The 23,178-nt window shown below is 49.9% G+C and overlaps 7 protein-coding genes across 7 annotated transcripts; 2 read left to right on the top strand and 5 right to left on the bottom strand.

Annotated features, from left to right (window-relative positions):
- Positions 1 to 225: 225 nt before the first annotated feature.
- FIBRA_06870 (uncharacterized protein) lies at positions 226 to 1,258 on the bottom strand (the record flags this gene model as incomplete). The annotated part of the gene is made up of 5 exons (XM_012328577.1): positions 226 to 461; positions 515 to 665; positions 729 to 839; positions 891 to 1,048; positions 1,141 to 1,258. 5 exons carry the CDS (start codon positions 1,256 to 1,258, stop codon positions 226 to 228), a joined length of 774 nt encoding a protein of 257 aa, XP_012183967.1.
- Positions 1,259 to 1,867: 609 nt separating this feature from the next.
- FIBRA_06869 (uncharacterized protein) lies at positions 1,868 to 2,821 on the top strand (the record flags this gene model as incomplete). Its single annotated transcript, XM_012328576.1, has 6 exons — positions 1,868 to 2,071; positions 2,148 to 2,176; positions 2,228 to 2,321; positions 2,376 to 2,479; positions 2,553 to 2,661; positions 2,717 to 2,821. 6 exons carry the CDS (start codon positions 1,868 to 1,870, stop codon positions 2,819 to 2,821), a joined length of 645 nt encoding a protein of 214 aa, XP_012183966.1.
- Positions 2,822 to 3,123: 302 nt separating this feature from the next.
- On the bottom strand, positions 3,124 to 9,059 carry FIBRA_06868 (uncharacterized protein; the record flags this gene model as incomplete). The annotated part of the gene is made up of 8 exons (XM_012328575.1): positions 3,124 to 4,012; positions 4,065 to 4,156; positions 4,218 to 4,351; positions 4,407 to 4,635; positions 4,685 to 8,226; positions 8,281 to 8,688; positions 8,717 to 8,912; positions 8,973 to 9,059. 8 exons carry the CDS (start codon positions 9,057 to 9,059, stop codon positions 3,124 to 3,126), a joined length of 5,577 nt encoding a protein of 1,858 aa, XP_012183965.1.
- Positions 9,060 to 9,370: 311 nt separating this feature from the next.
- FIBRA_06867 (uncharacterized protein) lies at positions 9,371 to 12,196 on the bottom strand (the record flags this gene model as incomplete). Its single annotated transcript, XM_012328574.1, has 9 exons — positions 9,371 to 10,030; positions 10,089 to 10,293; positions 10,344 to 11,247; positions 11,303 to 11,393; positions 11,444 to 11,509; positions 11,559 to 11,684; positions 11,733 to 11,762; positions 11,819 to 12,016; positions 12,065 to 12,196. 9 exons carry the CDS (start codon positions 12,194 to 12,196, stop codon positions 9,371 to 9,373), a joined length of 2,412 nt encoding a protein of 803 aa, XP_012183964.1.
- Positions 12,197 to 12,552: 356 nt separating this feature from the next.
- FIBRA_06866 (uncharacterized protein) lies at positions 12,553 to 13,313 on the bottom strand (the record flags this gene model as incomplete). Its single annotated transcript, XM_012328573.1, has 4 exons — positions 12,553 to 12,788; positions 12,841 to 13,055; positions 13,108 to 13,173; positions 13,231 to 13,313. 4 exons carry the CDS (start codon positions 13,311 to 13,313, stop codon positions 12,553 to 12,555), a joined length of 600 nt encoding a protein of 199 aa, XP_012183963.1.
- Positions 13,314 to 13,652: 339 nt separating this feature from the next.
- FIBRA_06865 (uncharacterized protein) lies at positions 13,653 to 15,877 on the top strand (the record flags this gene model as incomplete). The annotated part of the gene is made up of 10 exons (XM_012328572.1): positions 13,653 to 13,734; positions 13,790 to 13,844; positions 14,127 to 14,250; positions 14,309 to 14,578; positions 14,626 to 14,703; positions 15,123 to 15,220; positions 15,269 to 15,452; positions 15,514 to 15,605; positions 15,660 to 15,784; positions 15,837 to 15,877. 10 exons carry the CDS (start codon positions 13,653 to 13,655, stop codon positions 15,875 to 15,877), a joined length of 1,149 nt encoding a protein of 382 aa, XP_012183962.1.
- Positions 15,878 to 16,457: 580 nt separating this feature from the next.
- Positions 16,458 to 18,604, bottom strand: FIBRA_06864 (uncharacterized protein; the record flags this gene model as incomplete). The annotated part of the gene is made up of 12 exons (XM_012328571.1): positions 16,458 to 16,551; positions 16,613 to 16,753; positions 16,811 to 16,933; positions 16,989 to 17,070; positions 17,133 to 17,322; positions 17,372 to 17,385; positions 17,444 to 17,555; positions 17,617 to 17,732; positions 17,786 to 17,934; positions 17,986 to 18,174; positions 18,226 to 18,358; positions 18,415 to 18,604. 12 exons carry the CDS (start codon positions 18,602 to 18,604, stop codon positions 16,458 to 16,460), a joined length of 1,533 nt encoding a protein of 510 aa, XP_012183961.1.
- Between the last annotated feature and the right edge of the window lie 4,574 nt (positions 18,605 to 23,178).

Here is a 23,178-nt window from a genome sequence, read left to right as displayed (position 1 = left end):
GTCTTGGTGAGCGAAGTTTTGGGATTTATGCAGTCCTGGGCATAGTTGCGTATGCACACTCAACGTATGTATAATGGTCATGGAATCGAGAACATGGGGGCTAAATACACATGTATTCCGTGAGCATCAACTGCGCGCGAGAGCATTTATCAATACATCTTGGAAGCGAACATCGAAATCCCGTTTATCATACATTTATTTCTCTGCAAGTTCGCGTCAGAAGCGCTAGTGGCCACGAGAACGGACAAAACACGCACTTGGCCCCAACTTCAACCACTTCGGAACTTTCTTCTCTGTCGATGGCGCAGGATTAGATGCAGCAGAGGGAATATTTGACGAAGGTGCCGATGATAGTGATGATGATGACGACGATGTGATATCCGGGTCGAAATTAGGCGGCGTCGGCAAGTCCTCTGCCCTCGCCAGTATTGACTCATCCAGCGGTGCCGGAACATCCGTGTCTGCTACTTCATAAGCACCACCCGCAGCAATGCTTTGCAAAGATAGCACGCACGGTTCAATGCATCGTCCAGGAAGTTCAATAACAATACAGACGACGGGGAGAGCTGCAACTCCGTGAGCGACAAGTCGCGGACCTCAGGGTCGGATACCTTGAATTCACGCTTTGGCGGCGTCTGGTCTTCCTCATCGCGCCGTGCTCTCAGCTGCATGTCCAATGACAAAAATGGGATCAACTACGCACATAATACGAATTTGATCGGCTTCACATCTTCCCGCAGCGAGTTCCGTACAAAGGCATAAACCGAGCGGATTTTGTCCGTAGATGGAAAGACCTTCTCGAGCTGGCTGCGATCGCTGAACTTGACACGGATCGTGGTCTATACGGAGCTGAGTGGAAATAACTGTCTATTGCAACAGGAAGGACGTACTGTTGGCCATCGAGCCCGTTTCGCCTTCTCCTCCGCGTCCCGCATTGCCTGTGTCCGTAGTGGTGCATTGACTAGAGCCTGCGTCCGCGCCGACAAGGACGCTTGCGCGGCCTTCAAGTCTGCGGTGCTTGGTTGGAAATAGGAATCAGGAAGCTCTCCTGAACATTGTTATCAGATAGGTTGATCAGCGCAGACAAAGCGCGAGGACTATGAGCGACCTCATTCACACAGAAGATAGAGACGTACATACTCCGTGTAGAAGTGGATTGCGGCGGTCTATAATATCGAAGCACGGGTAGTTCACCTGAAGCAGCCGGCGCACTCGTTCGAACAGCCTCCGCGGCCGGTAGAGATTCATGGGTCGACATGTTGGTGACTGAGAGGTGCAGAGATGATGGTTCTATAGTTTGAGTATGCAGGTGCTTGGTGGTCCGCTCTAAGGCGCTCACTGTGCAGCAGGCTTAGCTAAGGGAACGAAACGCGAACAATCTCGAATTGACCGGTATATAATGAGATATACAGCACAAAATTTATCCACCAGTGACCACCCTGTCCTCCTAACTGTTGACAGAGGATTTGTTGCCTCAGATCCGGATGCTGCACAATGTGAATAAGTGAAATACTTTAGGATACTTGAACCGGAACTAAAATCAGGAAGTAGATAGTTGTCTCATGTCCTCGATCCCAGGGCTTGCCGGCGAGCGAGCCCCTTTGTTATGGGATCAACGACGGTCGAACGCAAATTACAAGAGTATGCATCATTCCATGAAAGAGATATCTAGTATTACTCACCAGAAACGGCGTGGAGAAATTGGTACTGGAATGTTGGCAAAATGTAAGTTGAACTGAAGGAAGTTCCCTTTTCAAGCGATCGCGTTGTTGACTACTATTTGTGTCCGGTGGCTGCAGCGAATGCTCCATGAAAGTGGCGCAAAGGCAAGGACTCGGAACTCACTCTATCTTCTTTTCCAACAACCATGTCGCACGACCATTCGCATGATAGCTGCGGTGGCGGGTCGCACGACCATGATCATCATCACGATATCCCAGAAGATCAAGGTTACCGTGATAACCTCTATACTCGAATTGATCGGGCGAATGTAGTGGCGCTGAATGTCGAAGCCCCAGGAAAAGGCCCCGAGGTTATAAAGCCCTGGAATGAACGGCTTGACGAACAAATTGTAAGTTGTATGCTTTCTCTGTTTTACGAGAAATTGCATGCAAGCCCGTAATACTTATTGATCATTATTCGCGCAGTACCTCGAGTCGGATGCCGATGATCAGATGTAAGCTGCTTCGAGCGCGTTCCCGAGGGAGATTATTTGAACGTTCGACAGAATAATACGTGTTCCGTTCACCGGCTCCGTCAAGCTGCGCGCCGTCCTTCTCAAAGCCGGTCCGGGTGATCAAACGCCAGCCAATGTCGCCATAGTAAGTATGGCTGCTTAACTAGGGCAATCCATACTAAGGCCTATTTCCCGCTAGTTTAGCAACATTGATCATATGGATTTTTCCGACATCTCCGACCGTAAACCGGTTCAAGAGTTTACCGTGGCGCAAGGTAGAGAGGTAGGAGAATATCATGTCCTGTACGTTGCTTCTCCGATATTCCGGATGTTGGAGGTAAGTGTGTAGATCGACCAATGTGACCGCTGTTTTCAGGCCCGCAAAATTCCCAAATGTTACATCCCTAACACTCTTCTTCCCTGCGTCGCAAGGAGCTGATACAACACGAATATATTATGTCGGCTTCCTGGGTCAGTTCACTGAGGTGCGTGAAACTTTATTTAAAACCTCAGCATCAGTGTATCGATTCTTTTAAATAGCGCAAAAATGAGCCCGTCATTACAGTTTACGAGGCACAAGCCAACCTTGCCGATCACGAGAAAATTCAAGGCATGGACGGTAATCTCAGCATGCCACAGCCGTGATAATTGGAGGGATATTAACGTATTGTATACCGCAAGAAGGCCAAGTGCAGATGGATTCAATGTCATAACCATGTATTATATATCACAAGTGTAGCTTCAAATGACGTCAGATATGCACACTCGAGTGAACACTGTCGCGCAAGCACACTCATCTAGTCATCTAGTCATCCGGGATTTCACATAGTAGCATAACAATATAATGACCACACCAGGCATAACACATGGAGCTCATTCATCCCGAACACAATTCTTTCTGTCACAGCATGATCAACCCATCCTTCAACCCTATCCACTCTAGCTATCTACTTCTTCCCTTCGAATCCCTCTACCACCCACGAAGCCGACAGGGATGCACCCGATATTGACGCCGATGGGAGCGAAGAGCTTGAAGTCAGTGGGACAGGAAGCGGGTTTGGTGTCCGCGCGGACGAGGGACTGACATCAGGCAACGCTCCCCAATTAAATCTTGTTGCCGGACTAGGGCTTGGAGAGCTTTGTAGCGGGACAGGAAGCTTGCTCATCGTCTGCGTTGACGATGGGCTAACATTAGGTAACGGTCCCCAATCAAAATTTGCCGCCGCACTAGGGCTTGGGGAGGTCTTCTTAAGCGGGACTGCCTTTGCGTGGTACCTTCCTCCCGATCTATGTCTTGAGCCCGTCCCAGGAGAGTGAGATGTGTCATCATCGAAATCGGGCGTAGGAGTCGCGGGAGTTGCAGGAGTCGTAGGAATCGAAGGTGCCTTGGCCATTTCCGGAGTTGACGGCATTGATTTCCGTGGAATAGAGAACGACAACTGAGGTGACGCAGGGGCTTCTTCTTTCACCATGTTTGGTATAATCCCGCGGGAAGTCGACAAAGGCTCAGGCGTAGGTACAGCCGGTGTTGCGGAAACGGCTTGAGTGTTCAGGAGCGGTTCCTTGCGCGCCTGCAGCAGAGCTCGCTTGAGCTTATGTGCCGACATCTCTGCGTTGAGAGCAGCTGCTGTTGATCTAGCGAAATGGGGCGTCACCTCCGACGAACGAGCATTCTCCCGCTCAGTTGTATCCCTGTCTTTTGAAGGCGTACTTCGTGCAGACCTCATGCTGAGCCTAGCAGCTCGCGCGGTTAATTGTGCGACTTCGTCCTCATGCTGATCAATAGCACCGTCGATGTTACGATAGATTCTGTTGATGGTATCCAGCGACGGGGCCCTATGACCAATGCGTTATAGCATTATACATGTTAGAATCAAAGCTCACATACTTCAATTCCGGCTTTCCCGCCCTCATAAGCTTGGCCTTCTTCTTAGATGCCTGTATGTGGTCCTCAAGCTGTCTAAGTCTGTCGCGCAAAACCTGCCGTAGGAGATTGATACCTTCACAACACGAAAGACGCTGCTCATATAAAATGACGCACCCGAATGTCCCTTCGTAATTGACTCTGAGCTTCCAGGTGCTCAGGGGCCAAAGTCCTCGCCTTCAGCATTCTGGCAAATCCTGCGTCGCTTGAAGCCTTACTAAAGCGCACTACTTCTTCTTTTCGAGCACTCGCTAATCATCGACACATGAGAGATAATAGTTGGCGGGAAGGGCGGCTCACACATACCTTTCAAGAGATGCCCTTCCAGTTCCTGAATTGATGCCTCGTAATCAGCCTTTCGACCCTTGAGACCAGCAAGTTCCTTCTCGACGACGAGCATGGCTGGTTGCAGTCGTACCAGGTCACCGATTGTCCATTTGCTCATATCCATCGGGGCAGCGTTTGTACCACTCCCGATACCAGACTTGTAAAGCAAATCCTTCTTCTGCCCAGCATCTTGGCTCACCACACGTAACTACCATCTCGTCAGTGGTATTCCGTTCATCTGGCAGAGCCTAGCGCACCTGATCCAGTTCCTTCCTAACAAGTCCGAACAAACGGAGACACTCGGCCTGCATGCCTTCCACGAGCACTGCGGCCTCAGCGATAGGCCCCTCTGCTGACTTCCCAGATACTTGTTGGGCAGCTGTAGATCTATTAGATGAGCCTTGCACAAACGCAGGTCTTGCCTGTGATCCGCTTGTCTGTGATACTGGCGACACCATACTAGGATTTCCGAATATACTCGATGGCGAGGACAAAGCCGGCGAAATGGGAGGCGCAGGCTTTGGCGAGAACGAGGAAGGCAAATTTTCACCCGTCGAAGAACTCAAAAGAGGAGCACTATTGCTCCCGATGGAAGGTGATGGCATGGATGTTTGCCCTTGTAAGCTGAAGACCGACGGAGGCGGCGTAGGGCTCGGTTTTGGAGTGAAGTTTAAAGAACCAAACGCAGGAGCCTTGCCTTTGCCTTTATCATTAGTCGACCCGACTGAAGAAGGCGTACTGGGTCCAAATGTGGACGAGAGCGGGGGAGTCTTTGGCCTCGATGTCTGTGGTTGTTCCTCGTCTCGACTCCGCTTGGATCCACTTTCAACCTGCGCAGACGTAGACACGCGTCGCCCAGTCGAAAGCTTAGGCTCGTCGTCATTGTCATCATCACCGGTTATCGGCGCACTAGCCAAAGGCGAACTTCGTGTCGGACGTGTTGACGGCCTACCAAGGCCGAGTGAAGGAAAACCGGTGGGTGTTGCAGAATTGGGCGACGGAGATGGAGACGGCAATGACGGGGAAGCGGCGCTTTTGACGGGACTAGGAGATCCTGGAGGTGTAGTACTAGGGTCTCGCGTTGGAGATGTTCCCACCTTAGTCGCTTCGCCAGGAGAGGATAAACTATCAACAGTCGTCGGTACCTTCAGAATTGTCTCGTTCGGTACTTTCTTAGTGGAATCGGCTGTAGCAACGGGAGTCACCTCTACGAGTTCGCTTTCGGACTCATCGGAGAATTCATCAGAAAGAAACTCGGCTGTATCGTCTATAAACTCTCCTTGTGGGAGAACAACTCTTGCAGTGCTCACGGCATCCTCATCTTCCTCGCCATCGTCGATTTCTGAGTCTGATTCTGACTCAGAGTCAGGTGGCGAGGCCAGGGATCCCGTCCTTACAGGCGTATTACCCTGTCTTGCGAATGCTGAGAATACAGACCCAGACGCCTCATTTTGTGATCTTGATGGAGTCTTAGGCGACCCTGAGGCTCTTGCTTTCTCGTCCTCGTCCGATTTCTGTCGCAACAAGTCTCCGAATGATATACCTGAGGCACCCGAAACGCCGAAAGCCGATTTAGAGCCACTAAACGCGGCAAACGCGCCGCTGTTCGGCGACGGACTAGGCGTAGTCAAGGTCCCCGCACCGGGGCTACCAAAGACTGACCGAGCGTTTCCTAAGGCCGAAGGTGCACCAAACGTAGGTTTCGTAGGGTCAGCCGTTGGAGATACAGTTGGCGGAGGTGAAGACCCGCCTAAGAATGCGGTTGGAGGAGGAAGCTCCTGTTTGGCCGCCTTAAAGAAGGGTGACGATGACACATCAGCTGAACCAAAAGCACCGAATCCCGCACTGATTTGACCAAAGCCGAACGGCGACGTTTGAAGCTGACCAAAGGCTCCAGATTTACTCGTCAATGGAGAAATACCGCTGGGTGCAGATGGTGTGAACGGTTTGGGGGAATCTGCCGCAGTTTGGGGTGCTTCTTTCGTAGTCTCTTTAGATGCTTCCTTAGGGAGGTCCGCAAAAGCCTTGACATTGGGCTGGCTAGCACCCGGATCAGGAGTCCTTGAAGGGGTTTGCGGCTGCTCTGCTTTCAGTGGTTCAAAGATAGACCTAGATTTTTCCTTTTCGTTCACAACACGCGCTGATTCGTCGTTTGCCCTGGATGCCCATGGAGGCTTCGCGTCTGCCTTGGGTGTCGCGCTGCCGAAGCTCACTGGACCAGCTTGGGCAAACGCACTAAACCCTCCTCCGGAAGTACTCGCTGTGCTGTTATTATCTCCCGCTTTCGCGCTCTCCGTCTCTGCTTTCCCGAAGGAGGTCTGTCCAAAAGCGGGCTGTCCAAAAGCGCTCTTTGCAGCGGCAGACTGTCCGAAGGTCGGCTGTCCGAATGCCGGTTTCCCGAAGGCAGGCTGTCCAAATGCAGGCTGTCCAAAGGAAGGTGCAGATACTTGCTGTCCAAATGCCGATGGGCGCTTAGACTCTACTGCCAATGTGGATGACGATGACGAGCCAACAGCGGGCGAGAAAGCGTAGCTAGAAGGAGTTCCCAGATTTGCGAAGGCTCCAAAACCGGCAGCGGGTTTGATGTCTGAAGACATCGATGATGCGGCGGCGGCAAACGGAGAGCTTGAGCTCGGAGCACCTAGGTTGGCGAACGCGCCGAAGCCTGCGCTGGGCTTGCTGAAGCCAGACGTCCCAAAGGTGGGCGAAACACTACTCATACTCGAATGCTGAGCAGTAAACGACCCAAACACTGAAGACGTGCTGGGTGTAGGTGAGCCAGATGAAGCGTCTGTCCCACCCAAAGACAAACCACCAAATCCTGCATTGGTGGCTTCTGAATCCATGGCTTCTTCAGCGATGCTAGGAGCGCGGGCCACAGGTTCAGGACCTGGTTGGACAGTGGATAAGGGAGCCGTGGATGTATCCATACTGAAACCAGTCTGGCCAAATTTTGCTGATCCGGAAGCGAATGCCTCGAACCCACCTTTCGAAGGCGACGAGGTTGGAGTGGTAGAAAATATGGTCGGGGATGCTGCCGACGCGCCAGGCCGTACAGCAAAAATCGCCGACGACGACTCCCCTGACTGACTTCGCTGAACGGCACCGCTCACGTCGATCATCCCAGGGTAAGGTGTGCCCTGAGAGTTGACTACATGCCAACCTGTGAGAGTCCCATCGCTGGCGTAGGCATACAGTATGGGAGGTGGCGGCACGTCCACTTCTTCCCCTGAGGCCTGAGTTAGCCGGAACGGTTTGGTCGAAGTCAAATCCACATCCAGCGCGAGAAGAACAGTGTCATTCATGTCCTTGTCGAGAGGAACTGTTGGCGTTGAGGTTTCCTCCAACGACAGATTGCACCAGGTTTCGAGGGGAGACCCTAGCTCCGTGATGCTCCCAAGTAAGCCGATATCCGACGACGTGCTGTCCCCTATGAACAGTAAAAACCTTGCAGATCCCCAGTTTCGAAAATTGGCTACGAACTGCCCAGGTGGACGAAGGCCAGGGAAAGGCAGGTAGGGAGAATTGAGCTTGACATCTCCGACTTGATTCGCTTTAGAATCAAACGATACGATGTAGTGACTCTGTTCGCTATCAGGATTAAGATCACCTCTCCCGGAGAATACAGCATGGAACTCCGTGTTGGTGATCCAATCAATAGCAATAACACTTTCCTCGCCGATAGTTGCCGGCTTAGGTATCAGACTCTTCAACGAACCTGTAGCCGTAGGGCTGTAAGTCACAATGTCGCCGCTCTCGAGACCTATAGCTAACTGCTTGCCCTTCGGGGACCAGGACACTGTCGAATCCTGATTTAACATATTAATGCACGTCTACTTGAGTGATAACGTACAAGCCGTGGGTCGTGTATTCGGCGTAGAGCCAGATCTCCAGCCTCCCACCGATTTCATGTTCTGGACGTCATACACCTCGACTGGAAGTCCACTGCTTTCAGGAGAGCGGAGTACGGCCACTAGTTCCGACATGTCTCCGGGATTGGGTACAATTTGACGAATGGGCATGCTCGATGGGAAGGTATGCAGGGGCACACCAACTCCACCTGAAAGCAACAGCTGCGTATCAAATACAATGATCGAACCGTCCACAAGACATATGATCAGACGAGTATCATTATGCGCAAACATTACCGTCTGTGGAACGCCAGGCAGTGCCACATTAGTCTTTGGTGAAAAATCAGCGTCCATGTTTGTTAAGGACGCAAACGTGGAATGAAGATCCGCAAGTGGCGCAGCGATGAGTTCTAAAGACGGGTGTCATATAGTGGCTACTGTTAACAAATGATCTCAGTAGACAATATGTAGACTTGCCATACGAGCCATTTGCTCCTCGGACTGTAGCTGCGAAGCACCCCTTGCTATTAGCAACAGCGAACAGCCGCCCTTGTCCAGGAAGAGCATCAAGATCGAGAGGCTGAGGGGATAAGCGCACTCGAGCGCGTTTGTTGAGCAGACGAAGGACCAAGAACTGTTCACAAAAGAATATCATTATCTTAAATGACCGAAGGGAGGTGCAGATGCCACGCACATCCGCATTCTTCTCAGAGGCCTCCTTCGAAACTCGCTGCATGTGCGACGGCAGTGGCGGAGGCGATTGGAGTTGCGTTACGTTCATGATGTCGTGTGTCTCAGCCAGACAAAATCCGGGGTTGTAAGGGTCTCAAGGTGGTCGCCAGGCCGTCGACAATGTCCTAATAGAAGGAGGTGGACGTCCTCAGCAAGAAGGCTTCGCACAACGACGCAGCTTGAAGCTGGACGCGACCACCCGGTCAGGTGATTTGAGACAACGCGTCGCTACCGCCACGGTCGCGTCTCAGCTACACAATAGTTAGCAGGACAATCTAGGGCGTTTCAAACACTACGATTCGTGAAATTCTGGACTAATTACACTGATATACAATTACAAGATAAAGTAAGCTTAAATTGCTACATCCCCATTCCCCTAGTCCCGCCACCCTCCTTCCGCTGTGTGAACGACTGCATCACCTCGTTCGGCACGCCCCCCATTCCATTCGCGCTACCAGCACTTGACGTACGCTGGTGCATCATGCCCGACGCACCCTGTGACAGCATAGCACCCGGGTTCGAACCCGGCAACAGATCCGGAATCTGCGGCTGCTGAGAGACATTCTGAGTTAAAGACATCGCCTGTCCGAGGGGGGGTGGCTGCCCATTCACGAATGGATTCATGATGAATACATTGTGCTTCTGCTGCAGCGCTTGCAGCTGTGCCTGCGACGTCGTTGGTGTTTGTGAGGGCATCTGAGAAGGCATTTGTGCTTGCTGAGCCTGATTAAGCAGTTGCTGTTGTCGCGCTGCCATGATCTGTTGCAACGCCGACAGCCGTTTGTCCAAAGGTAAGTTGTTTAGCGTCTGTTGCTGCTGAGGTGATAGCTTCGTAAGAAGCATTGCCACAGGCGGAGGAAGCTGTGTCAATTCAAAGCCGCAGACCTCCGACTTCGGCATGGGAGGCATTCCTCTCATCGAGAGGAAGAATGCACCAATAAATACACCCGGTTTGGAAGGGAACAGCATCATCCGCTTCTCAGGTAAACCCGCTGGGCCGGTGAATGTAGCTATTGCGTACTATCCGCACATATTGATCACTCTTCCGATTACGCACACTATGTTGCTGCATACTCACAATGCTCTTTTCTTGCAGTGCAGTATACAACCCTCGCAAGTTCTCGTCGTTGGTCTTGTGATTTCCTTGAAGAACTTGTGGAGTGAAATATACGATGGCGCACTGGTTTGAAAGACGCTTCAGCCAGTCCTGCAAGAGAAACAAAGGGATGACCCGTTCCGGTGCGGCCACCAACATCACGTTGGATGGCCAGTTCATAGAACGTCTGAGGAGGACATATCAACGCGATGTTGCGAGGGCTTTTTGCTAACTCACAAAATCGTTCCATGGCCCGGTTGTTGCGTATGCATCAGAACATGTGCTTGCACCACCCGCCCGTTTAAGTCTATCCCAGGCCCCCAAGATAGGCCACCCTCCCATACGATTTGTCCGAACGCACTGTTTACCACCTGCTGTGTCGGATTTGCAGCCGGTAATGTCGGATTTTGGGAAGCTTGCCCAGAATTCTGCATTGGTAGGTTAGTTGCTCTGTTCATCTGTGATTCCATGGCGGGGTGTGTAGGACCAGTGACATCAGGTAGAGAGTTTTGATGGTTCGATGTGGCCTGCAGAAGATGGGGCGGGTGGGCATTCGACGCAGGTTGACCTAGCGGTGAGGGTGGATCTGGCATTGGTACGTCGTCCAACGATGACACAGACTGACTCGGTTGGGGTGCCGACGCCGATGTTTGCACTCCGTTTTTGTCGTTTGCATTCGATGAGGCTACCGAAGACCCACCTTGCGTGTTCGAACTTACAGGCCGCGATCGTGATTGGCCTGCTGCATTTACTGAACTCGCCAAACTAGCCTTGTGTTTGTGTATCGCTGCCGCTATTTGCTTGTGCATAGTCGCTAGCTTCTGATAATCGGCATTGGCCTGGCGGGCTTCATCTTCACGTCCAGCGACCTGGTGGGCTTTTATTTGCTGCTGCCGCTGGATCATCAGCGCCTGCAGTGCCCTCGTACGTTCCTCAAACTGTGATATAGGGAATCCTCCAAGAACTTGAGTTGGCGTGCTAGAGGAAGACTGAGCGGCAGTTGACGTTGCTGATGTCGGCTGAATGGTAGAATCCGCGATCTTGGGAGAGGTATGTTTCGGCTGAGACTGGACACGGGAACGTTTTGCGACGGGACTTCCTTCAGGAGCAATAGATACAATCTCCGACGGACGTTTGGTACCTACATTTACCGATGGTCAATGCACGGAGAGCACAGCAATACTGAACGCAGATACCCTTGGACTTTGGTGACGAGAAGCCGCTCAAGTGTATGCTGTGTGAAGAACGAACCGGAAACCATGGGCCTTGAATTGTCCCTGCTGCGGCCTATCATGAGATTGGTCGCAGGTCTAGTGATCATTGCCGATAGAACTCACTGATGTGGCCAGTTCAGGATATCGCGGAAGCTGCCTAAGAAGAATCGCGCTATAGCATATTTCCCGCTGGGGCAACATCAACGTCAACCACACTAGATTACACTCAAGGGCAAACCTTCTGAAATTCAGATGAGAGTGTATCCCAAGATACATCGTCTAGAGTAGGCATCACATTCCACTGCGGCCGTTCCGTTGAATCTGGTTCTGCTGCTGCGACGTGAATAACGTATGATGCGAATACCTGGTGGGCTAGTTGACACATTATCCTACTATGATCTTAGACACCTACCTCCATCGTCTCCCGCAACGACTCGAAAAGCTAAGCGGAAGCGGAAGTTATGTTACGAAGCCGATATATGAGAGGGGCTGACGCACCTCAATGGCCGCAACGAGTCCTTCCAATGCCGCCAAACCTCCAGACTCCCCTGATCCCGTTCGTCCAATTCCAACTTTGGAGGGGTCATTACGCATGTCGTTCAGTACAGTTTGCGCATTGTTAAAGAATACCTTTCCGATAAGAGGAGTAGGTCGCGTTTCTGCAGACCCGTAACTCACGCAACCGAAACGAAAATGCTGGCAAATTGTGAATGATGTTTCAAAAGGAACGAAGAAAAACCCTACCGCACGGCTGCCGTATAGGTCACTGAGGCGGCGGAGCAGGGGACCTATGTATTCTTGTATGACTTGGTTCCACTCGTCTGCGAGAGCGAGAGATGAGTCCACGACGTAGGCAATGGCTATAACGTCAGACATTCAGTCTGTACAGAATATCTTGATGAGGCACTGGGCAACCAGTGGTTGAGATTCCGATGATGAATGGCAGAATTACGAAATGTGGCTTATCCCGCGCTAGATTAACCCTCATTGCTAGGGATGATACTGGGATGATGTATTTGGAAAATGACAAGCCTCTAATCCAGAAACGACAGCCAGTGATCATTTATGCAATGTCCGTGTGCACCTAATGTAATAATAACACAAGGATACGCAACCAAATTCCAGTGCTAGACGACGTGGGATATTATGAAGGCCACATGGTATAAGGGCCGGGTACAAATGCGCAAGTCCGTGGAAAAGAGAGTTCTCGACGACAGCATGGTAACGCCGCCTCATACCAGCGCGAGCCAAGCACCACCCATGAATCCGGCGAGAGTGCCGACAAGCATGCCAAGCCAGCTGCGATCTATCTTCCACCGCACTATAGCGTCACTCGCTGCAACTGTGCTCGTCCCGACTAAGCTCAACCACTGGCTGTATGCGAGAATGGTACCAGTAGTGGTAGGTGTAGGCAACGTTGTCGGGGCAAACGTAGGAGTGAATGTACCCTGGAGAACAACCGTACCACCTGAAGACCAATAAAACCTCGCGTTCCGATAGAAACAAAGTTGGCTACCTACCGGCAGCGTTTGTCGTTGTATAGACATAGACTGTGGCAGGCGCAGGTCCATCCGTTGGTGCTGGCTGTTCAACAACTTGTGGGGTAGTAGTGGTCGTGGTAGTTGGGGATGTAGTTGGTGTTGTGAGAGCTGTAGTAGGTGTTGTCGAAGTCGTAGTGGGACTTGTCGTCGTAGTTGTGGGTTTGGTGGTAGTCACGGCGCCGGTCAAGGTTGATCTGAAGGGCAATGAGCAGTAGATAGAGACGAAAAGAAGTATATACCACGTACATGACCTCAGTCGTCGGTAATCCAAGCGGATCCAGTGTCACTTCCTCGACAACGGTGAGTCCCAACCTGCGAGTGGCCGATAGCTCAGTGCGAAAGCGCTGAACAGAATTGCCCGCCACTCACGCGTTGGTCGTTGTGATCGTCTGCCCATACGCAGAGAGCACACAAAGGGCAGCCAAGGCAATGGTGAGAAGCGTTATATGCATGGCGACGGCAGCGGAGACGAGGGAGGACGCTGAAAGCCTGAGGTGATAATATCTGGTGAGGACTGTGTGAGTCCCAGACTTGTCCCAGACTACTCCGATGAGCGCCGGCTTTGCGGCTGCATCATGTGATCGCGCGAAACATTCAGCCTTAAAAGGAAGCCGCTGCTCTTTACATCTTCTACCAAAATTTCGGAAATGGTTGATCGATTCGGCGTGCAGCTCAGGCTTCTTCTCTCCTGCACGCATCCATCCACTCTCCCTTTTCGCTCCCGTTTCCCCTGTACTTCTGCAAGAGTCTTCTCGATCTCGCCACCGGTAGCAGTCAAAAAGCGATTGAAGATGCCACCTAAGAAAGCAGCGGCCGCTGAGAAGAAAACCCTCCTCGGGAGGCCGAGTAATAATTTGAAGATCGGTATCGTAGGTCTGTTTTGCCTAGCTGTTCGCAACGATATGAAGCTAACGCCACCTGGTTCTAGGGTTGCCTAACGTGGGCAAATCGTCGTTCTTCAACACCCTCTCTAAAACAGGCAAGTAACATTGTTCATGGGGTCAAATAGTCTCCGTTCCACCGCATAATTAACTCTTCCTTCAATCATACAGACTTGGGGAAAGCTGCTAATTTCCCTTATGCAACCATGTAATTCTTTCCACGTGTCCATATGCCACATCGTCGCTATCCCGCTACAAGGTGTCCCATTTCAACATCTGCACATATATTCCCTTATATCCACTTTAGTCACGCGACGGGCTCTTTCTGCTCTGTCTTACTTAACGCATTTGATTAAGCCCCACTCACTGACGCACAATTTGCAGCAACCCTGAAGAAGCTCGTATTCCTGTGCCGGATGCCCGTTTTGAATGGCTCTGTGACCTCTACAAGCCTGTATCACGTGTTCCCGCCTTCCTCACATGCATCGATATCGCTGGTTTAACTGCTGTCAGTGAGGGTCTGCTCTGAATATCATTCGGTGCGGCTGCTGACATGCTCTTATTAGGGTGCTTCCACTGGTGCTGGTCTTGGAAACGCGTTCCTGTCACACGTTCGTGCTGTAGACGGTATCTTCCAAGTTGTCCGCGCTTTTGATGACGCGGAAGTTATCCACGTCGAGGGCGATGTCAATCCATTGCGGGATATGGAGATCATTCAGACGGAGCTTCGATTGAAAGACATTGAATGGGTTGAGAAGTCGCTTGACGGCCTCAAGAAGTCTGGTCGTTCGCTCGGAAACTCAAGCTTGGCTGATAAAGCAAAGAAAGAGGAGATTGTAAGTGAAGATTGTTCGACACAATTGCATGACTCATTGCGTTATAGGCGACTGTAGAAAAGATCTATAAAGTCTTGACACAAGACCAGAAGGACGTTCGTAAGGCAGAGTGGACCAACAAAGAGGTGTGTAGAAGATGTTCATCCTCCCTATCTATGGTCTGGGGTAGTTTTATAATGACGATAAAGAGCACATTTGCTCGAATATTAACCCAGCTCGTCGAGGCGGGAGTAACGCCCCATATTGCCTATGAGATACCGCTATAATCTGATCTTTAGTTCTCGAAGATTTATAATTTATGCTCATTTTTCATCGCTAAACTTGTATACTGATAACTTATACGTACAGGTGAATATAATATTTCAAGCCAACGGTGCATTTATGTGATGACAAAGAGCCCAAGGCTCGATCTAACCCAGCTCGTCGAGGCGGGAGTAACGCCCCATATTGCCTATGAGAACCTTTTCCCTTCTGATTTTCCCCCATCAGGCTATTGGTTTGTGGTGAACTCGATTGGTCCAGAGTGATCTCACAATTCTTGCAGATCGATGTTGTGAACGGGCTGCAGCTCCTTACTGCGAAGCCGGTGACATATCTTGTGAACCTGAGTGAGAGAGACTACATCCGCAAGAAGAACAAGTGGTATGTCGTCCTTTCTCTGGCTTATCATCAGCTTCTCAGATCGGCTAGGCTGCCAAAGATCAAGGCCTGGATTGACGAGAACAATCCGGGAGATCCGTTGATTCCCTTTTCTGTTGCACTTGAGGATCGCCTTGCAGCGATGTCTGATGAGGAACGGGAGGAAGAGCAGAAGAATATCGGTGCTCAGAGTGGTCTCCCCAAGATTACTCAAGCTGGTTATTCGAGCCTTGATGTACGCCCGACTTCCCTTCTTAAACATGTCCCATACTCATAGTTCCTATTTCTGACCGCAGCTTATTCGATACTTTACTTGTGGCCCTGATGAGGTCCGAGCATGGACTATCCGACGCGGCACCAAGGCGCCACAAGCAGCTGGCGTTATTCAGTATGTTGTTCCCCTTGGTAATTGATTGGTATAATCTCATGCATCGGAACACAGCTCCGATTTCGAGAATAAGTTCGTATGTGGTGAAATAATGAGCTATGACGACTTGCGGGAGCATGGTAGTGAAACAGCGGTGAAGGCTGCTGGGAAGCTTCGACAGCAGGGCAAGCCATATGAGAGTGAGTTTGTTTTGCTGCGTCCATTTTATAATAGCTAAGCTATGTCATTCAGTGATCGATGGAGATATCGCCTACTGGAAGGCAGGTGCATGATGTGGACATTTTGGGAAGCAGAGAATTACCCGGTCGTGCTGTGGGCAGCGAAAGCATACAGAAGATGTACTTTCAGTGTTTTATATTCCTCAAACAACCTTATAACTCTACCCTGGCTTGAATCTGTTCGCGACCTCAGACAAAGCCTATATGTTTGATTGGGCGAGTTCAATTCGCATTTTGCACAATGGATAGCGGTGTGTCTGATAGTAGTTTTGTCATGAGAACTGAAATACGTCCTCACCATACAAAGTCTTATCGATATCCTCCTGGACATGCAGAAGAGTGCTTCAGCAGTATTGACAGGTCAAAGGAAGCATAATGTCTCTGGCAAACAGAAATAATAAAGGCTCGTCGGGTCAAATGCACATATCGTCTGCTGGTCGTCGCTCACAACACTGAGGGCAGCCACCATGCTCGTCCAATTCGTAACGACCATCATGCCACTATCTATCTCATTGGTGACAATCAAGACTAGCGATACAAGCTTTTGATGATACATATGGCAAGCCGATACAAGTACAGTTACAACTTACAATCGCATTGATGGCAGACACTCAAACCATAGGCGAGAGCTCGTTCAATGGAAGGCGGCACCAGAGGAGACAGAAGTTATCAACTTCTCTGCATCCGCCGACCGAGGTACGATGCGACACTCGAATGGGCCTGGAGAACTATAACAACACACGGTAGGTGAGCGATATGGCCGTTTACTCGCGTTGCAAGTACACGGACCTGATGATCCCAATATAGTCCACCTTCGGCTCAACGGGGAGGCCGTCCAGTCCAATCACTTTTGAGATGTCGAAAGTGGCGAGAATCATAGCTGAGGCGATGAATAACGAATCCTCCGCCAGCATTTGTCCCGGACAAGTGCTGAAAGAAGCAGCATCAGATGTAGGTGCACCGCCGTGAAGTTTTGACACGACGCACCGTCTTCCGTATCCGAAAGCAAATGGGCGCGGGTCGGGATTCGAGACATTCTCGTTCTTCATATACCTCTCGGGGTTGACATCGAACGGATCCGGATAACGCTCTTGGTCGTGCAGCACGGCCCTTCGTATATTTCAGTCATTACGGAGTTATTGAATGGATCGAAAAGGGTCCTTACCATGTGTTAGGAACGATAATTGTTCCAGCCGGGATGCGGAAACCGCGATATACATCTTCTGAAGTCACTTTATGGGGCAGGGCTAAACACGAGACTCAAATCAAATCAAACATGTATCTGGAGGTCAGTCTTGAGAAACTATACCAAGGGGGCCAATTGGATTCCAACGGTGGACTTCTTTCAGGACTGCACCTAAGTACGGCAGACAAGGGCGGTCGCTGAACTTCGGAAGCCGTCCCGGGCCCACCACGGAGTCTATTTCTGCCTGAGCCTTGCGCTGTACGTCGGGATAGAGAATCATAACCAAGAAGAATGACTCAAGTGCGTGTACAGTCTGTCAAAATTCCGTTAGCTAGAGATTTGGAAGATCAAGTTCTACTTACAGTGTCTGAGGCAGCTGCAATGTTTAAACAGTGAGAATTATGCACTCGAATGGAAAGCATCACTTCACCGACCTCCGTAAAACGAGGTGGATGCGCACCTCTGTACGTATTCTTCTTCTGGTGTGCGTTTCTCCTTGGACTGAATCAAGCCCGCTGTGAACGACGGCAGCGCGGTACCATCAGCCTAAAAGTACAGGGTAACTTTAACATAGAGGCGTAGCTGAATACGGGTGAGACAAACGGACAACTTGTTGTTTGACGCTGTCGTACGCCTCGTCCATTAATCTATCCGATAGCCGACGCCCTTCCTTCGCTAGCTTCTTGAACCCGGCACCAGGCAGCCATGAAGGAACGTACTTGACTTCAATGAAGCTCGACGTCAACACATAGCGATATACAAAAACTTCTGCTTACGCATTGGCAACGAATCAACAAGGAATGCACCTGGTGAGGTGGCGACGGAAAAATCAGAATTGCACTGTTCGGCCAGCTTCAATAAAGGGTCTTCTAGGTCAGCTACGTGATATCCGTGCGTGATTTGAAACACGGATGCGGCAACAAACCTACTCGTTGTATAAGCAGACCTATGCTTGGCGAATGGGGAAATATCATACCATCGTAGATGAGAGCGGAAATGCTCGGGGTCTACCAAAATCCGCAGGAGAAGTTCGGGGACTTTGGATTCCTGCACCGCATTTAACTCAGGGGCCTTCCGAGGATTTATCCCGCTAAGCATGAGCCTTCGAATTTCTCGATGATGAGTGCCGTAAGGAGCTAATGGAATTGATCGATCGTAACCCATCCTGCGCGAGGTCAGTACTAACAACTTAAAATATATCAGATCGTCTGCTCACATCTCGCCTGCCATGGTCATCACGGGACGGTCTGAGTAGTTAGCGCTGCGTTTCTCCAGGAGCTCGTTGAGAGCTTCCGGGGAAGACAGAATGATATAGTGTTGACCCAATACGGACAGATGTACAATGTCCCCTATACGTAACCGCAATTAGTACTAAATCTACATTGCATTTCTAGTGAAGTCACACCATATTTCTTTGCCCAATCAGTAAATATCCTCCAGGGACGTTCGGCTGGTATTTGTGATACGTTCCCAACGAGCGGAAGCCCCGGGGGACCAGGTGGAAGGGGAAGCTGGAATCGCCGTCGTGCGAGGTAGAGGATAAGCAGGAGAGGCACAAGTACGATAGACACTGCGACATGGCTGAATTTGAACATGATAGAAAGGTTGAGTAGTGAAAGTCTTTATTCAGAGTGTAGGTTGGCCGAGCAGGGATAAAGTGGCGTCTTTATATCACGAATGCCAGTGTAAACGGCTCCATCACATATAAAGCCTCTCGGGTTCTTTGACCCCTGAACTGGTCAAGAGGGGTTGATGCAAAGTGTTGTATGTCATATCCACCCGAAAACGGAATGAAAGACAGCCATCGCATGAAAACAGCTGGGAAGCAATCAAAGCTGGTTGGTCTCTCGACCTTCTATACGTGGTGGGAGCTGCATTTGACGTTGATTATGCGACTGCGTAGGCACAATGACTGGCTGCGGTTAGTGCATAGTAGCTGGAAACAACCAGGCCTCGGGAAGACTCAGGAGAAGCGGGAGTTGTTGACTCGAGCGGCTCAAGGCGCAAAACAATATCTGCAAAGTTAGCACTTGTAAATCTATTATGATTTTGGTGTGAGTATGTCTGAATAGAAAAGCACAAATATGCAGGCTGTGTGGTCTCCAGTGAACCTCAACTCGGCCCAAACCTGGACTTTTCTGCTTATGTGGATCGGCGGTCGCCCGGGTGTAGCACTCAGATCGGATCCTGAGATTAGCGCTAGCATCGACCATCGGTTCTCTCCCCACCACTGCCGAGTCAACTAACACAGAAGTGAGTATATGACTTGTGGCTCGATGAAGTTGAGGTCTTCAAAATTAGGGAATTTTATACACAAATGTGCAAACCTAAATCTGTCCATTAAATGCAATAACCCCGACTACTTCCCTGCACGAGTCTCAACTCACCCTCCTCCGAGTCCCGCTCCTCCCTTTAGTCATTGACCCACTATCGACTCGGTTTTTATATGCTCAGCCTCCACAACAATTAATGCATCTGACCTGAGTAAAAATATGCAGGGCCTGCAAGAGCGACTCGGTTCAAGTTGGTCTATGCTGCTCACAGGGACTACCCCTACCTATTCATACAATCAAGCATCATTCCTAGGAACGGTAGTACCCGATGACACTTGCGGGAAAACGCCAGGGCCGAGCATGTTGATGATTTCACCTGCTCTCACCGAGTATCAAGCACGGATCAAAACATAGTGTGTACGTTAGACAGCTTGGGTGTGACAATTTTAGATCTCCATTTCAGCGCAACCTGGAGATAAAGGAACGCGTCGGTTTTTACAGACACTGCTGTGCAGGAGTCCGTAGTTCGTTGCTATAGTGTACGTAACCTATGCTGACGGACCAACAATGGAATGATGAAATGTCGTCTGCACGACGTATAAGAGCATGCTCATACTTCAAAAATATCACGCCCGAAACGCATCGAGGTCTATCACCTCACTTGATCTCAGCTCACTTTTGAACCACTGACTGTCTTTATCGCAATGCGCTTCAGCACGAAATTTACTCTCATCGCCGCGACTACGTTTGTATTTACCATGGGAGCAGTGGCATTTCCCTCACCAACCCCAGCGCCGATAGAGGCAAAAATATGCCCCGAGACCGAAAAATGCATCATCGCGCCCAACGGGACATATATATGCAGTGCTTTGCCGTGCACCTGATGATGATCCCACAGGTGAGCCAGTCGCCGGTAGCTATAGGTCGAAGTGGCTGACTGCATTTTCAGCTTGCATCCTCGTCATGAACTAAGTACATGGTTTGGGAGGAACGGGGATGAAGAGGGCGGGTCACTGGTAGAGGGAGACGTCACAAGCAACAGAGAATGGTCCTGCTAAATGTTTACCTACAGCAATTTTGTCAATCTGTCGCACAGGGATAATTTCTCTCGTCTTGTGCTCTGGCTGGCACCTCAGATGAAGTCCGCACACATACGCGTGAGATTCGCATGAGATGAGAAATAAAATAGGCACTCACTAGTACAAAAGGCCCGGGTCAGATTATTTTACATCATCGTTTCTGGCCATAACACCAAGAGATCCAACTGCGTATGAAACCATTATCAAGTATATGCAAAACAGTAGCGGCGCACTCTTCACAGGAAAGCATGCCATACTTTTACTAGAAACATGTTGGCCGAGGGGATATAACTGATGGATACGGCTGGGATGGTTGGCTATAGAATCAGTTAGCAGCTTATCAGCCTCAAGAATGCATCATAACACCCACATCAGTAGAAAAATGGGTCATGCACAGCCATTCGGCGAGACGCTGGTCCTGGTACTAACAAACGCCTTTGATATTGATATTGATAGGCTTGGTGCCTGCTTAGTACATAGCAGAATTGTGATGTATTTATATCCCGTAACTTGACGCTCTCTACATCATACGGCAGAAACGTATCTGGAGAGAAAGAAAAATTTGCTTTTGGAAGACATACGACCAACAATAGGGTATAGTGGAAAATAGATGCAGATCATCACGCTTCGCATCTATGTGCGGAGCTTGTCGACAGAAAATATGGGTGAACAATTGAGCTGAGGTAGTTAGTTGGTGGGCCCGAACCAGCTGGTGAGCATCGACATAAGCATCCAGATATTTGAACTTTGAGGGCAGTGATTTGATCTGACGCTAGATGGAAGGCATATGACTCACCAAGAGAGCACTGTCAGCTTAGTCGAAGCTCTAGCTCTCTTCCGCACCGATCTTTAGATGAGCTAGTGATGAATGAAAGATACGATGTTGGTCAACATTTAGTAACTAATTCCATTCCATTCCAAAGGAGCCCACCTATTTGTGCAACAGCCAAGAGCCGCCGGCACTATATATACAGGATGTCATGTTTCTCCTCTAAATCTCAACACTTCGTTCGAGAGAGCACAGCAACATTCAAGCACTTACCTCATCATAATTCCTACACAATGCACTTCTATATAAACATCTTAATAGCTGCACTTACCATAACTTGGTTCACTGTGACAGCCGCTGCCTTAGCCATGCCGACTGAGCACATCATACACCCAGTTTGCTATACAGCTTGTGTCACTGAAACCGATGGCACTAGATACTGCCCTCCCTGTTAACGGATGGTAGTATGACGATTCAGTAAGCAGGCCGATGATAGCCATAATTCAGACGACTTATTTTAGATGCAGTTCACCGACGTAGGGTTGGATGTGGGTGTAGTTGGGTATGCTTGGGGGATAGAGTAGCGGAGGTTCCAAGCAGGAGGGGTTTATTTCGTGATAATATTGTGACTCGTACAGTTCGCCTATTCACCTGAACCTTGTTTCAACACCCTACATCATCGTGTATTTGAGATAAGGGACATCCAAATCTGCAGAACCGACAGGATGGAGCCAAAGGGTCCACGCCGGTTTCTGTGAAGGAACCATGAGCATCCACCGGACATCAACCTGATACAGTATCAGGTTCTTCTCTTATTCATAAAAACAGTACGACAAACCAGTGTTCTGTGGCCCTCTTCCAATCATCGACCTGAATATCCGCATAGCATCTGAAGGTTGATCATATAGGGGAGTATGCCTTGAATATTGAGTACAACCAGGTTACGTGCCAGCCTGTAGTGACAGGATATTTGCAGAATATTTTCAATGAGCATCTGAAACAAATATATTAGGCTTACTGGTACATAGTCTTGGAAGCCTTTTGATGGCTGTCTAGTTAAAGGGTTGGATATGTCTTCCGGGTGGTCAATTGAGGTGAGGGATGAGCCCGAATAGTTCTGCGGCGATGCAACTCCATCAACCACCGGGTCCGTGCTGCATGTAAGTAAGATACTAAACAGCCCTAGAATTAGCAGATGAGCCTAGGCAATAGCTCAGCGACCAGGAACTCGGAGATGCGGAGGGGAGTGATGGCAATGCTTGAAGTTAACCACTCGCCTATGCAGCGTTCATCGAATGATGATGTGACACAAAGGTCATGGGCGTCGCTACCCCTCTTCAGAGCTATAACAAAACGTATCAAATAGCCTTCGGCCTCAGCCTCATATGTCCACCCCATAACAATCTCCGAAACCTCTGCGGTTCGGCCAACCTTTGAATGGCTGTTAGACAATGCAGTAGGGGCCCCTACCGCGTTGTCTAAATGTTCGAATGCATTTAGCCGGCTCTTGACAACAAGTGAGTGTCTATTGTCTCAACGGGTAGTGGCAGACTTTAAACTCACTTTACTGTCCCCTCGAGACAATCAATGTCTCGCTCAATTTTCAAAATCCTTACATGCGAAGACGTCCTCTCGATAACATGGTCAGAGCAGCCGCAGTCAGCCGAGATTATGCTCTTTCAGAAAATGGTGGATGCATAGCGGTTACACCCAGATTTCCGCTACGATATCGCTTACTACGGCAAATTCATGTTCACGAGCGGTACTTGATCATAACCTCCGCTATATTTCCAGGCAAGAAGAGGATGGATATTAGGCGGAGATAGCCTCAGATAATTGAGTCTCATGAGCCTGAGGCGCGTCGTAGATCAGCTCCGTGGCAGGCACTTGCATGATGATTATAGAACTGTACATACAGATACATCCCTATGTTGCCAGTAGAAAATGATGTGAGCTGGAGGGATCCGCAGGAACTCAGTGCGACTGTGAGAGCTAAAAGAGGCTGAGTGGCTCGATGTACTGTAACCTTGTAGATCGCAGAGCCTAAG

Source organism: Fibroporia radiculosa (assembly GCF_000313525.1).
Source record: "Fibroporia radiculosa TFFH 294 genomic supercontigs, scaffold9110, whole genome shotgun sequence".
NCBI classification, from domain to species: Eukaryota; Fungi; Basidiomycota; class Agaricomycetes; order Polyporales; family Fibroporiaceae; genus Fibroporia; species Fibroporia radiculosa.
This window is presented reverse-complemented; position numbering and strand designations above follow the sequence as displayed.